This window comes from Vanessa atalanta, chromosome 24, assembly GCF_905147765.1.
Source record: "Vanessa atalanta chromosome 24, ilVanAtal1.2, whole genome shotgun sequence".
NCBI classification, from domain to species: Eukaryota; Metazoa; Arthropoda; class Insecta; order Lepidoptera; family Nymphalidae; genus Vanessa; species Vanessa atalanta.
This window is the reverse complement of record NC_061894.1, coordinates 1372314-1388911: the sequence shown is the minus strand read 5'-3', so window position 1 is coordinate 1388911 and position 16598 is coordinate 1372314. Positions and strand designations below refer to the sequence as shown.

The window sequence follows — 16598 nt, the reverse complement described above, 5'->3', positions numbered from 1 at the left end:
AACCTAGCATACCAGGCTCCCAGTAGTACCAAAGACTTAACAAGCAGCCAATGTATCTCGGACCGCTGATGATAATCAAATAAAAAAATATATTAATTATATCCAACAATACGAATTGTAGCAACTGGGGGAAATCAATTCCATATCAGGAAAGACTTTCGTCCCGCAGTAGATCATTTTGTTACACGTAATTTGATTTATTTTTTATAGCACTCTAGTTATCGCCCGCGGCTTTGCTTTAGGAATTGGTCGTCTGATAGCCATAAAAGCAAGGCAAATCATTTTGTCATGAAATAGCAACAAACAGACAGAATTACTTTTGAATTTATAACTGCGTTGCAGAATTATCGTTAGTTTCGGACTATCGATAGTTTCGGTTAAAAGTAATAGTTTTTGCAATACTATCGATAGTATTGCTCATGTGGAGCTATCGATACTATCGCTAACACCTTAACTATCGATAGTCTATCGATACTGGACTATCGATATGCAACACTATTTATAATATTAGTATAGATTAGCTGTGCCCGCGTGCGTGTGTTACTTCGCGCGCATTTGAATTTAACAAAAAAGTTGTTCTTCAGTTCACAAATTTTACAATAAATTATTAATTCTGTATTAGGCAGTTTTTTATATTAAGTCGTTTGTTAGACCCGACGTGACGGCGCCGCGAGGGGAGCCTATTTATTATTATTTTATATATAATTCTAGAATAAAAGTAGCATAAGTTACTTCTTATTACATCAGTGAAAGTCCTGTTAAATTTGGTCCAGCCATTCTTGAGATTAGCCGGAACCAACAGACAGATAGACAGACAAAAATTCTAAAAACGGTTATTTTGGTATATATACCGTGTATACATACATTTGCATTTAGTAAAATGTGGTTATTTTTATACACTCTAAAATTTATTTATGTAATAGATTAATGCATTAGATGTAAAGTTTAAAGTTGATAATGATTAGCGATTAAATTCAATGCAGTCATTAAAATAATATAGATCCAATGAATACACCAAAGGCACGAACGATATATACTTAAAAGTAAAAAAAACAAGAGACAAATTCAATGATTGGTAGTATGTTTCTGTTTTTACAGTCGGAAATCTAAAAAGCGTAAAAATTAGACCTAATTAAATGCTTAAAATAGCAAAGCGTAAAGCAAATCTGATCGATTCATTAAAAACGCGCGATTTTTTACATCTTTTTTTAAATACGTGTATAATTTGAGCGTTCTGCGTTGATAGTGTAATAATAATAATGATCGTGAGATACTTAAAAGATTATTGTTGTGTATTAATGTATTGTAATTGTTTCTTATAAATATATAATAAAGATAATTTTAAATATGACTATTTATCTTATAAGGCAAATAGTCATATCTGATTTTTCATAATCGTGACTAATTTTGCTTGATTTTAGGCTGTGTTCGAAAGTTTTGAATATAGAATTGTTTATAAAAAAATAATTATACGTTAAATAAATAAAATTTATCATAGAGTAATTGATAAATCCTTAAGACCTTTTTTATATTGTGAAGGAAGGTGTTATTGATAAGGAAAAATGATTCAAATACTAGAATCACAAAGAAGTTTCAATAAATTAAAAAAAAAAGTATCTATACAAAAATTGTATTATATCATCGTAGAAAAAGTATACCGCAAAAACTATGATTGTCGGTCAATTTGTCAAACACTAACCTAATAATATATTAAATCTGACTCCTAACGGTTCAGCGCGCCGCTGACGCCACGACACACACACGAAAATCGACTCAATTACAAAGGTATAACTCTTAAAATCCTTTTAAATGTTATTATTTTGATTATAATCAGCACGTGTCTGAATGGATTTTTTGCTATGTGTCGAGTTCAATGAGTTTTTACTTACATTAAGATATGTGTGTCAAGATGGACATGAGATTAACGTCGTTACTCGTTAGTAAATAATGTCGATTTGAGGTGTGCTGATTTATGAATCGGTTAAATGGTTTTCGGTGCTATGAGCGAAAGATCTTTTGAAAGCTTGCGTCAATCATATTTGAAATGTTTTCATTGATACGCCCACGACGTTGTACGACTTTTTATATTGATGTATGTGGTAGAGTATTATTTTGTAGGTTCAAACTTTATTTCTTTGTATATATTTGTATTGTATAAATATATTATTGTATATTTTATTATTATTTTTTAATACGCATTTTTATTGTTTATACTTTTTAATTTTTAAGTTAACAAATATTTTTATCTTGATTATTAATTAACAAAAGCTATAAAATAATGAAAATAAATGAAATAAATTAAGAAAATTAAATAATAAAATCTAAAAATAAAAAAGAAAACCAGGGCGACATTTTAAATCAAACATTTCATGTACCAGGCAATCATAAACTACAAGAAAGTAATAAGTATCCGATCTTACTTTCCTTACCGCCAGGTCATGGCCTCTCAAGCTCAAGGCTGTATGTTTCGACCTCCTTGCGTTTATGATTTCCTCGTAGCGATGTTCGAATGTAGGTCAGTTTTGAGGTCATCTGAAGTTGATAAGGTCAAGTTGGACAGCTGTTTAGTTAACATAATTTAGTTAACAATAAATGCTCCTAATTCTAAACAAGTTACAAATTTGATTTAAAGGTTTTGTTTTCTATAAAAAAATATACATTAAAGATTATTGACATCCATTACAAAAAAATAAACTCATTGCCACTAATTTGGAAACATTAAAAAAAAAAAGTTTTTAAAAAACTAATTTAATAAATTAAAAAAAAAAAAAGAGAAGTAATCACTAACTTAATATTAGGGGCGTTATTTATCGCACGGCTGATATTTTATTGATATGTCTTCCTACACGATAAATATGTCTGTGTTATAAAGGTTACTTCTTTAAAATATAGACTTCCTAAGTAAATTAGATTTTTTCAATTGAATACCAAATATTTGTTTTTTACTTTCTCATGCATTAAAATCGCGGTAGGTAAATAAATTTATCAATGAAATTGACTACCAAAATTTATTTTTTTACAAATATTATTTGACGTGCACTGTTCAATCGTCCAGCTTTACTGCCTGTTCTAAATACGTATTAATTCTTCCGTAACGAACCGGCAAAAAACGTATTAGTTATTATTTTTAAAATCAACTAGGACATGTGACCATCGTTACGTACACGCACGATTTTATTTACTTTTTCTTGTATTTTTCAAATATTACTAAAGAAAAAACGATTGTATTTCCAGTATGTATGTCTGTATGTCCAGTCAATACGTCGGAAAATAATGGTGTGAGTTATAGATTTTTAATAAATGATGAAATGAGTAAATTAGTAATTCATATTGGTTTTGCGTGAATTCGACTCTCCTATCTTTTATCTTATTTTTTTTTACTAAATTTGAAAATCAGCCAATTCACATGTCCTTTGAAGATGATGATGTCCTGAATGATTTATACAACTATCCAGCTACGCTTGACATATTATAAATAAATATTGGACAATATCACATACATTACTCTAATCCCAATGTCAGTAGCTAAAGCGCTTGTGTTATGGAAAATCAGAAGTAACGACGGTGCCACAAACACCCAGACCCAAGACAACATAGAAAACTGATGAACTTATTCTACGTCGACTCGGCCGGGAACCGAATCCGGGACCTCGGAGTGGCGTACCCATGAAAACCGGTGTACACACTACTCGATCACGGAGGTCGTGCATCATACGTGAACATGTGTGTGCGCATTTGCACATTATATTCCTTCACTATCATAATCTGGTGGGACAGCAAATCTGGCTCGATCGGATCTTTCCGGTATAAGCACAGGACCAACGGCCTTTACGTGGTCACTTCCAACTTCTAGACTCCGGGCTGCGACTGTGATTTTTTACATAGAAATAATAATTCATCGCTTGGGAACCAACTTGGGGCTTGAACCCAATACCTCAGAAAGTATGCCCTTATATCTAGCCACTAGACTAAAGAGGCAGTCATTGGAAATATATATTATAATGGACGATTAAAATGTTGCAGATAACAATTGAACATTTCCAATTTCGCGTAAACAACAGAGTCATACGAAAGTCTGATTGTGTATCATTGAGGTCACTGGGCTGCAGTGAGAACAATAGAATCGAATTGAATTCGGGCCAATGCATAGGTTTTAAATCATATTGTTCAATAAACAAAGATATATTACATTTATTTCCGAACAAAATAATGGGATTGATTGATTTAAAATAATAAAATTATTTTTTTATTTTATTTTTTGATTTGGTATGCGGACGGGCAAATAGACGATCTCCGTGGTCGAGTAATGCGTACACCGGCCTTCGGGTACGCCACACCGAAGAAGTTCATTATTTTTCTTTGTTGTCTTGGGTCTGGTTGTTTATGTTAACGTCGTTACTTCTGGTTTTCCATAACACAAGTGCTTTAGTACTTACATTGGGATCAGAATAATGTCACATACATTTTGTCCAATATTTATTATTAAAAATTGCTGTTTGGCGGTAAAATATCTGATGAGTAGGTATTATCGGATGCTTTAGTAACAATATGTACTTGATGTTTATTGGCGATTTTTTTAACGCTTACGTTTCATAATCAGTGTAATTTGTTACCAAAAAAATTATGATGCAAATGTAAGATATACCTACTTGTAACTGATCGAACTGATTTTTAATTTTGCAAGTATGCGATGGGTTTTTGTGAAATAATACGCTACGATTGAGACGATCTGTTGAAGTGGACTTCCATTAAGATATGTATATTATTCTTTATAAAAAATATAAATTTAATTATTATAATTGTTTTTGTGGAATGCAAGTAATTATATTATCATTAGTAAGTTGCTTATTTGGTCTGAAAAGACTAAGACGGATACTAGTAAATGTTGTTTAGATAGAACTACGATAGAAAGATAATTTAATTTAACTAAGCACTTTCTAGACATCGTTTATGAAAAAGCCTATTTTGTTAAAAAAACACCCTTTGCCTAATCTATTTATACGATATTTAATAAAATATGCAGAACATTCTTTCATTTTAATAAAAATTACACTGTAAAAATAAACGTCGGTATTTAAAATATTAAGCAATTAGTTACACTATGAAGTAAGCCTTTGGGTACGTGATTCCGCTAACTCTTCGTTACATCTGTTAGCCTGGTACAACAACACACTTTTTTTTTTACAATTGTAACAGATTAGATTTTTTTTTTATTTCGCGAGTAAATAAATTAATTAGATTTCTTTAATTATTATTATTTCCTTTCAATGGCGATGTTTCACGTCTGCTGGGTATCTCGTGATTTTTTCCTTATCCGGTCCGTATACCGTTACCTTCGCACGAATTTGTTTCGGGGAATAGTATTATCGAGAAGGAATTTATAATATTTACACTGTATATATTTATTTACATTTGAACAAACTACTCAAATCCGCTTTAATTTTACTCCTAAGTTACGATTGTAATTTCACAGCAATCCGAGACGCCATTTTTCAACGAACTGTCAATTAAAAGCACAGATTATACAGGTAGAGTGAGAAATGAACAAAGGTACTTTAAACCTTGCGTACGAAAATAAATATTATTTTATGTGTAGGTAGATAATTTCATTAATCGATTATTTTTTATTGATTGTTATTTAATACTTTCTGTACTAGTTGATCTAATGCGATGTTTAATTTAAGTTGTTTATTGACTTTTTAATCTGATATAAAATAGAGCAGATTTAATAATGTTAGTAATACATTTTAGTTTACATTTAAAATAGATCTAGTGCTATCACCATGATGGCCCAGTGGTTAGAAGACGTGCAGAGGACGTGACCTTAGCCCAGTAGTGGGACAATCACATGCTGTTACTTATTATATTTAGTGCTGTTCGCAAGCATTATCTCTTTACATAAGTTTGTATTTAAGTATATCGACCCAATACGTATGCTGTAAATGATATTAAGCAATAATACTGTTACAAAAATTTTGACACGACAGTAATGTTAAAATTATTTATAGATTTAAATTAAGAATTCAATATATATATAAAAATTATCACTAGTATGTATACTATATTATTGAGGAATTAAATTCAGCTTACAAAGTACAAAATAGGTTTCCGTTACAGGGCATTCGGGTAAAGATATTATTCGCACGGCCTCCTTACGAACCATGTTACCCTGGTCCACCGACACACATTTTGTAAACATCATTATTTTGCACTTAAGGCCATGATCACAATCGCATTGGCTTATTCAACAAATAAATACCTTTTTCCCTATTCATGATGAACGATGATTAAGAATATATATGATGACATTACTTTTCAATTCAGTACCTTGATAACTTAATCTTTTTTTTAACACAATAAAAACTAAGAGTAGAAAAAACAACTCTCAATAAAGATTATTTATGGTCGAAATTTCATGACTGTTAGACCACTAGCCTATACCAACTATCAGTCAAATTGATAACATTGGATAGCACATTTATTGAGAAATGTTTGACGCTAATATTACCACTGTAACCAACGGGGTTAAAACGGAACCGCGTGAAGCAGCTAGTGCAGTAAAATAATAACTATATTTTTATCAGAATTTGTAGAGTTCGTTATAAATCGGTTCCCTTTTACGTGTTTGAGAAATTGTACAAGAAATTAGCGAAATTAATCATTTTCTTCTGTAAATTGGTACACGGCTTTCTCTATTGGGTATTTTTGATTGGTTTCGAAGATAAGAACTCTATCTTCGAACAAAATTAAAGCTCGTGAAGCTGTGACGTAAGTAAAACTCTTTTGCTAGAAAGGTTTTAGTCCAAAGTTGCCGCTAAATTAGATCTCTAAAATAAAAAAAAAATAAAACAATGTTATGAGACTACGTTTTGAACTGTCGTAACGACATTATGGAATTGCCCTTACATGCGTATATTACGACGCACTTAACGCTTATGCGTTTATGATTCCCTAATGACGACTCTTTTCAAATCGTTTATGACATGCCAAGTTGTTTAACTGTAAATTTTAACCGCGACCTTTTCGTACTCGTCTATATAAAAATGCTTTGTTTATGCGCTTACAAATTTGTCACTTTGATTTCGTCATTTGACGTTATTCATAATTTTGTAAAATGTTAAAACTAGATGCTCTTAAATTGTATGAAAAATTTCATTCCGTTTTTCACTTTACTTTCCGTAAGAACCTTCTACAAATTATTAGAAAACTTAAATAATAAATGAAATGAAATCTATGGTTTTCAAGGCCTCACTTGGGCCTTGTACGAGCCTGTCTATATAGGCACTACCCACTCATCAGATATTCTACCACCAAACAGTAACGCCCAGTATCAGTACCTAGTATATAGTATTCCGGTTTGAAGGATGAATAGCTAACGTACATGACATCTTAGCTCCCAAGGTTGGTGGTACATTGACTATGTGAGGAATGCTCAATATTTACTACAGCGCTATTGTCTATGGGTGGTGATGTCCACTTACCGTAAGATGGCCTATTTGCTCGTACACATAACTTTATTATAAATGAGCAAAGGAAATTACAGTAAGGCAAGTTTTACAGCTTTTATTTGTCCACCTGTTTAGCTAAAGTTTCACCTCCTTCCGGATGTAGTAACTTATTTATCTTCTATCCGGATAGATAGCACATCTGGCAGAATCAAATTTGAAACTTACAGAATTAATTTTCCTTCGCCGCCGTTTACAAAAAGATAACCGCAATCATCGGTTGAATTTCACGTGTCTCGGCCATGTGGAAATTACTATAATTTTTTCCAGCAACTATTTTAGAAGATTTTTTCAGATAAAAAGTACTCTTTCATACCTATAAGTAACGGACGATTCAAAAAGCTAAAGTTGAAGGGTTTCAATGAATATTCATTGAACCAAGCACCCTTAGCTCTCATCTTTCAGACTTAGGGATGCGTTACTATCCAAGTACCAGCTTTTAAAATTATGCGACTCGGAAAGTCGGTATGCTGAATATGTGTACTTCTAAACTTTATCGCGTTTATTTATTTTGGCAGCATTATGTTACTTTGTGTCTGAAACGTTTTTGCTTATTTTTTTAACTAAGTTTTTGATACAAACATTCCTTAATGAGTAAAAAATTTCACGTAGTTGTAAAGACTTTGTCGTGTGAATGTTTTATGGGAATACTTTAATTTTATTTGCTGGTATTTTTATAATGTTACTTTTACACGGTTGTTACTTTTTCAAAATATTATTTAGCATTTTGTATAGAAGAAAAGGAACGCTTTTACGATTACGATAAATATTGGTCGTTTTAATAGCATTTCCGCTGAGAGCACACGTGATTTTAATTTGGATGAAAATGTTTTTTAGATTTAAATGCATACATACTAATAAAAAATAAAAACCATCATTGAACAGGCTCTAACTCATTTTCTATTATATTCACTATTATACGAAAAAGATTGAAAGCGGACGCAATAGTTTCATAAGAGAACTAAGATTTTAAAAATAATTTCAAAAGATAAGAGATAAGATTGAATTAAATTTAAAACGATCACTAATTTCAATAAAGTCAGTAATTACTTAACATAAGTTTATGTATCTTATTTAAATAAAATAAAACATATATATATATATACACGAAAATTAATAAATACTAATACCACGCAATAGATTCTACCGAAAAGAACTGGCAAGGAGCTCAGTACTCTATTAAATCATAGTAAATGTAGTAATCGTAATTTACCGTTAAACTTATTTATCCTGTATGCAAATTGAATTTAAATCCAAGCTCTTTATCAAAAATGTATCACATTAGAACCTTATTTATTAAACACTAGTTTTTATAAATTCGTAATCGCTTAGAATTAATCAAGTCTCTTCCTATCGTATTTCAATTTTAACTCAAGACGGATTCATATTATTTTAATTTACATGTGTTATAAATATTTATAATATCTGCGTTTTACGACGTCTTAAATGCCCTCATAACTCATAAACACTTAGCAGTAGTTACTTTACGTATGCTCGGAGAAATAGGTACTAATATAACCTGATGCTAGCAATGAAATTAACTAGACATCGGGTTTAGTTATAGTTGACCTTTAGATATTTTGTCCTAAGTTGTGCCTCTGTGTCATTGTCTTAGTTAAACAATATTCGAGAGCTAAGTCAAAAGTCTTCATTTAATAATAATAAATTGTCAATATAAAAAAAAAAAACTGTTAAATCTAAAAGAAAAAAAAAATCAGCGAAACTATATTTTTTTCAATTATATAATCAAAGAAATGATTAACTCTCCTTGCATTTATCTGGAATTCAAATCTGTATCTTGTCCTTAAGAAGAAACTGCTACCGGTCGTACCATTAAAGTTTTCGTCGGCCAAAATAAATGGTCATTATTTCAAATTACAAAATATAAATAATTATTACTTATTATTTCATTTCGGACGAAATAACGAAACATTCCGTAATGTTAATCTTCATTCTGGTTTGGTTTTCTGAAGAACTAATTATCAATGACAACTTTAACCAGCTATATACAAAACAAGGTTACGGAATTTTAGGCCATAATTTAAAGACTATAAGGTGCTCAATGCTGTGATTCTTTAATATTTTTGCTCGATTGTTACGTTGTTAAAGAAGTCCATACAATTTTATTTAAATAATTTTGAAACGGGATCTTACAAAAACCAACAAATAAGCATCTACGTAGACAATGTATTCTAAAAAAAACCAACATACCATAATGTTGTCTTAGATTTTCGCTATTATTACACATTGAAATAAAACTAGTTTTTAACGGATTTAATCGCGTATATTAATTATTTTATTTTAACATCCCGACGTTTCTGTCTGCCCGTGACCACGAACACTGCAAAGTGCTCGAAACGTCGAAAAACGATAGTTTTATTTCAACATACCATAAACGTCATTATTCTGACAACCGTACGATAAGCATTAAGCATGTCTCGTCGTGAAGCTTTAATGACACCGTCTGTCGTCATTGCTACTGCACCAGACGAAATCAGCAATATCCAGGATAGTCTATAGTTTATAGCAGTCTATTGTAGTCTAGTCATATTCCTTATATATTCGACTCAAAAAAAGAACAAAAATAGATATCTGTTAAAATATAAAAAAATGTACCGTCAGAAATAACACACAATTTTGTTGTTGTTACTCGATTGATATTCGACTTAAAATTTAAAGTGGATATTAAATTTTTTACGTTTTTTTTTTGTAAGTCTTATTTATTTGTATAATTTGAGATGACTTAATTGGTTTATGCTTAGCTTAGTTTTTTTATTACGTAACTGTTACTCCCTTTAAAATAAAAAAATAAAAATAATATTATAAAATGATAGAAAGGTTAGAAAAAATAATTGACGTTCTCCTTTGTCTTTAAGCTGAGATGGCCCAGTGGTTAGAACGCGTGCATCTTAACCGATGATTGCAAGTTCATAACCAGGCAAGCACCGCTGAATTTTCATGTGCTTAATTTGTGTTTGTAATCTCGTGTTATCGTTAGGAAACTTGCATGTGTTTAATTTTAATGAAATTCTGGCACATGTGTATCCATCAATCCACATTGGAGCAGCGTGGTGTAACAAGCTTTAAGGCCTTCAGCCCAGCCGTGGTACATTTACAGCCTGCTACTTTGTTACTTTGTATTTAAATTCCTGTGTTCCGAATTGAATGGCGAGTGAGCGAGACATACCACCTTAGTCGTCAAACGTTGGAATGGTATAACTATAATACCATTCCAACGTTTAGTAGTAGTAGTAGTTTAATACTTATCACAAAATCCATTTTTTTATATGAGTATTCTCGTAAAGCGATCGACGCAAACTGTCGACCTCCGTGGTCGAGTAGTGTGTACACCGGTTTTCATGGGTACGCCTACTCCGAGGTCCCGGGTTCGATTCCCGGCCGAGTCGATGTAGAAAAATTTCATTAGCTTTCTATGTTGTCTTGGGTCTGGATGTTTGTGGTACCGTCGTTACTTCTGATATCCATAACACAAGTGCTTTAGCTACTTACATTGGGATCAGAGTAATGTATGTGATGTTGTCCAATATTTATTATTTATATATAATATATTAATATTTGAATCGATTGCTTTACGACATAATCTGATTCTGCGATATATTTATCCAGCCAATCAACAGCTTGCGAATGCTTCTAGACCACCTATAAAATGCTATTACCGTAATTGGATTAGTGATCGAATAACGAATGCAGCTCAACTTATCATGTTCTTTTTTTGAATCCTTATTGAGAGAGACGTCATTACGTTTGCAAGTGTAGTCTATGGTACTTGTAAACGGAAGTTCAAAGGTGTCAGGGTTGCCAAGCAATGTATAATCTATACTATTGTAAATACGAAAATCTTTCTACTGAATTTCTTGTCGGTTCTTCTCGGTAGAATCTACATCCCGAACCGATGGTAGCTTCACTTGAAATAGTTTGTTAAATGACTATTCAAAAGTGCTTGTAAAAGCCTACTTGAACGAAGTATATTTTGATTGATTGATTAGCGCTTAAACTTGTAATTCGTTTACCGGCTAAACCACTAAACTAAAATGAAGTAAGCTGGAATCCCAAATAAGGAAAGAAACTACTTTTTATACCTTAAACCCCCAATCACCCCTTTTTTATGCGGTAAAATATTGTAGCGTATGTTTGATAATGCGTATATTGAAACGATGATAACTGTCAATGTTATGATTTTGACGTATAACGTACTTCCCTTCTCGTGTAGGCCGCGGATAACATGAGTATCGTTAATGCACTACGCTTTAAAGTAAGTGGAACGAAAGACTATCCTTCTTCTATCCTACAAATAATATCACCCATCCATTGTCGTAAATTTGTGAAGACCAAGGGAACGATCCCTACGAAGTGTCTTCGAGATTAAGAGCTTGAATTTCAAGTATCCACTTATCTCTCTCATGTACAAATATTAAAATCACAACTTATTAATTATACAAAGTAAGCTGACCGTCTAGATTCCTAAACAATATCAAAATTCAAGAATGCCGTTTAAGCCCAGGCTCAGTTTCAGTGACGTCACAGCAAATGTAAATCACATCACGACTGATCTAATTGGAATGTGAGAAGTCGTCCAGGAAAAACTGTAACGTTCGTTGTTTAAATCAAGAGAGAAAGTGATGGATTACTCGTAACCCGCATGGGGCTTACGGCTGAGTGTTTTGAATGCAATCGGAGTTTAGGAGAAAACTCGGCTTTCGCTTGCCAGTTATATTATTGAGTTTTATAATTAGATAACTTATACATACACGTTGCTTGCGAAAATTTAATTTAATAAATATAGTGTTCTTGTGAATATGTATATGTTACTGTAACCCTAAGATTTACCGACATGAGTTGGTTAATGTAAGTATTTATTATAAATGGACGACTTTTTCGGACTTTTACCATTCCAACCTAACCTAACCTAACATGTAAATCCTAAGATTTACTAAGTGAATGATGGTAAAAGTTCGAATCCCAAAGATTTATGGACATTTGCCATTCATAATCGGTAAATCTTAGGTTTTACTGGAAAATCTTAAGATTTACCTTAGTTCGAGCTTTTACAGTAACATATATACCAAGTACTGCCTCGTAAGGTTGCCGACTTTAAGGCCTTGACTTCAAGCCGTTTTGCGTTTTTGACTGGAACTTTTGTGGTTTGTGAAGCAACTTAAACCGATGGTTCTACGCTTAAACTGATTCCGGTCGTATAAGTTAGCAGTCTAATGCCTTAAGAGAGTCATGGACAAAGAGTGCAACTGTGTATGTGGATAAACTTGAGCTATATATATATATATATCTTGCGTTGACTGGAATAAACTAGAAGTAAAGTAACATCCGAATCCTGTGCTTAGGCCTCTGGCCTTGGTTGAGGAGAAGGCTTTAAGCTTAATCCACCACGCTGCTCTATTTCTGATTGATGGATTCATATGTGACATATTTGTATCCGATACATGCAGGTTTGATCACGACCTGCACGGAGCCGTGTTGGTTCGGCTGAAATATGGATATTCTCAAGAGCGGAGTAGATCATTGACCAGCATTCGAACATTTAAAGCATTAGCATTAGCAGCCTGTAAATTTTCCCACTGCTGGGCTAAAGGCCTCCTCTCCCTTTGAGGAGAAGGTTTGGAGCATATTCCACCACGCTGCTCCAATGGGGGTTGGCGGAATACACATGTGGCAGAATTTCGTTTGAAATTAGACACATGCAGGTTTCCTCACGATGTTTTCCTTCACCGCCAAGCACGAGATGAATTATAAAGACAAATTAAGCACATGAAAATTCAGTGGTGCCTGCCTGGGTTTGAACCCGAAATCATCGGTTAAGATGCACACGTTCTAACCACTGGGCCATCTCGGCTCTTTATCACCTAGCTCGACATTTAAAGTGGTATTTTAATTATTTTTATAAATATTGTTGTGTTAAACTTGGGCTAAAAGCCGAAAACAATCATTATTCAACCCGTAACTTTCTCATTACATCCAATTTGCAATCCACTGCGCTATTAACGTGTTTGGTACTGAAGTATACTTATCATACTTTCCTTTGTTACAGATCAAAACACCATGGACGACTGACCATAATCAAAAGTGTTGTTATAAGATATTAGTGTTCATATAAAACTAATAGTGTTAAATTATTGTGATCAAAATGGAGTTCAGATCTCACTTCCTAGCGACTGCAACGTTTCTTATCATTGGTGAGTTTATTTGTGACATATTATATTTAAAAAAAGAAAACATTGAAATATATATATGTATTTAATGTCGTATCATTATTTGTATTGGGACATGACATCTTCATGACAGTTTCCAAGGTTGGTAACGCATTGGCTATGTAAGTATATAAATATTTCTTACAGCGTCATTGTCTCATATGCTAGTCTACCTAAATCATAAAAAATATATATTTAAGTTTTACTGTTGTTCGCTCATTAGTCAATGATTGTAAAAGATCGAGGGAAATTGTGTGTCTTTTAATAATAAAGGTGAATGGCAGAATGGGTCACTTGACTGGAACTGGACACACTGCCACGAAATATTTACTATTCCTTACAATACCAATGCTAATCCAACTTTGGGCGCTAAGATGTTACGTGTCTCTGTCTTGTAATTCCACTGGCTTCACTCTTGTGCACTTCAAACCTAAAGTTATTAATTTAATTTAAAGTTTATTGATAAACTAATCAATAGCTAATTCAGCATGTTGTATAAAACAATTAGATTAGATTTTTTTTATCCAATACAGCGCTTGAAAGCGGCTGAAAGTTTTAATATTTGTTAAAAACTTTTTCCCTTTGTGTCCTTTATCTTTCATTGTTAAATATTTGTTTTGTTAATGTAAATGTCTTTAAATAACTATATTTTTCTTTTTAAAGTAAAGATGCGTCTCCAAGAACCCAAATAAAAATACTAAAGTTATTGACCCTTTTATATTTTATAATGATAATTATTGTATTAAAAGCCGTGTTAACGAGTTTACTAACTGTAATTTAATAAGTTAAAATGAGTTCAATTTAATCATGATTGATATTTTATAGTTATGCTGGTGACACACTTGTCTTTAATTAAAAAAAAAACATTTTTTTATCAAATACGATATCGTTTTTTATGTGAAATTTTATGCATTATTTTAATAATAAACTTAAGAACTAAAAAATCGGACAGATTATATTAAAAAAAAGCTTAGATTGTTTATACACATATAGATATGATTAAAAAAAAAAAAATTAGATTATTATATTAAATTATTGATATATCGTACCATAAACCTCTTTTTTTTTTACAAACAACCGACACTAACATTAATCATGCTAAATAATTGATCGATGGGACGTGATCGATGACGTGCGCACGCGCACCGACAATGACCGTTAATGTGACATTTCGATCTGTTATGTTTGTTATTTACAAGTGATTTATCAATGGTTGAAGAATTGATTATATGGTTATTTGACTAATGGATAGAGAGGTATAAAACATATTCGGCTTTTTTATTTATCTATTTTAGTTCATAGAAATTATTTTATTACTTGAAATTTACAATTTTTATTTATATAATGTTAACAGTTATCTATCTCTCTCGCTCTAGTGTCATACGTGCGCAAGAGTTATAACGTTGAATAATTGTTTACATCTAGTAAAAACGTTGTCGCCAGGCAAATATGCACCGTCAATTGTTTTTTTTTTGATTATTGAATTAATTTATAAATTAAGAAACACTATTTATTTAGTATCCGAATGACGTAAACAAAATAAACGCCAATGTCTATTTTCAGTGTTCACCACTTACAATCACGTGGCCCATTGGCCCGTATTTCTGTACGTATAATAAAATTGGAGTGTTTGTTTTTACTATTAAAATAACTGCTTTTTACTAAATGCCTTTGTATGTAAACATGGTACATATACCAAAATAACATCTTTTTCATATTTTATCTGCCTGTCTGTCTGTCTGTTTGTTCCGGCTAATCTCTGGAATGGCTGAACCGATTTTGACGGGACTTTCACTGGCAGACAGCTGATGTAATAAGGAGTAATTTAGGCTACGGTCACGGCATACGGCATCTTACCTTTAAGAAGCGCTTACTTCGTTTACTCTTTTCTTTCTTAGCGTAGATATCGATACAACGGAAACAAATAATGAATGGAGATGTATGTGTAAATGAATGAGCACACTGTACGCTTTTATCACTGTTCAGTGTATTACGATACGTTGTAACACGTGCATGTTACACTATTGTTTTTAGCGAATAAACTATAACGGTATTATAGACATGGTGTATGAAATCTATTAAAATATATACATATTTCCTTTTGTTATGTATATATATATATATATATCTGGCGGACGAGCATATGGGCCACCTGATGGTAAGTGGTCACCACCGCCCATAGACAAAGGCGCTGTAAGAAATATTAACCATTCCTTACATCACCTATGCGCCACCAACCTTGGGAACTAAGATGTTATGTCCCTTGTGCCTGTGATTACACTGGCTCACTCACCCTTCTAACCGGAACACAACAATAAAGTGTACTGTTATTTGGCGGTAGAATATCTGATGAGTGGGTGGTACCTACCCAGACAGTAAATTAAAAATTATGTTTCATAAATAAGGTTATATTTAATTCTACGTTTATTTTTGTATTTTGTTCAATAATTTAAATTAAAATTAAAAATTAACACACTTATCTGATCTTTTAAAACTTCATCCACTAAAGATTGTCTGAGTGTAGATAGCTGTAAAGTATAAACGATCACACCAGTTTTTTGCACCATGTGTTTTTTTTTCTATTAGTCTTATATCATATTATATTCTTTGCATTTAAAAAATGATGATGCAAATGTTGGTCTTTCCCGACAAAATAACTTAACCGAATTTGATGAAATCTTATAAGAACCAAGCTTGCCATCCCAAGGAAGGACATAGGCTTTTTTATGCCTAGCACCCGACGACCAAACCCTTAAACGCGAGCGAAACCACGAGCGACAACATGTTTAATACAAACAGACAATTTTACAGTTATTCTTATCAATGAGTAAATCATAAACAAACAGTACAGGATAAATAGATCTACCAA

At 32.2% G+C, this 16598-nt stretch overlaps 1 protein-coding gene across 2 annotated transcripts in view; it reads left to right on the top strand.

The window, feature by feature from the left end:
• LOC125073347 (serine protease inhibitor dipetalogastin) overlaps window positions 1-16598 on the top strand; it is a 79743-nt gene that overhangs the window by 32439 nt on the left and 30706 nt on the right. For both annotated transcript variants that reach the window (XM_047684138.1, XM_047684139.1), the window contains exon 2: window positions 13570-13714. In XM_047684138.1, the coding sequence (XP_047540094.1) occupies window positions 13666-13714 (49 nt within the window). In that variant the 5' untranslated portion in view covers window positions 13570-13665. The remainder of the gene's footprint in view (window positions 1-13569; window positions 13715-16598) is intronic.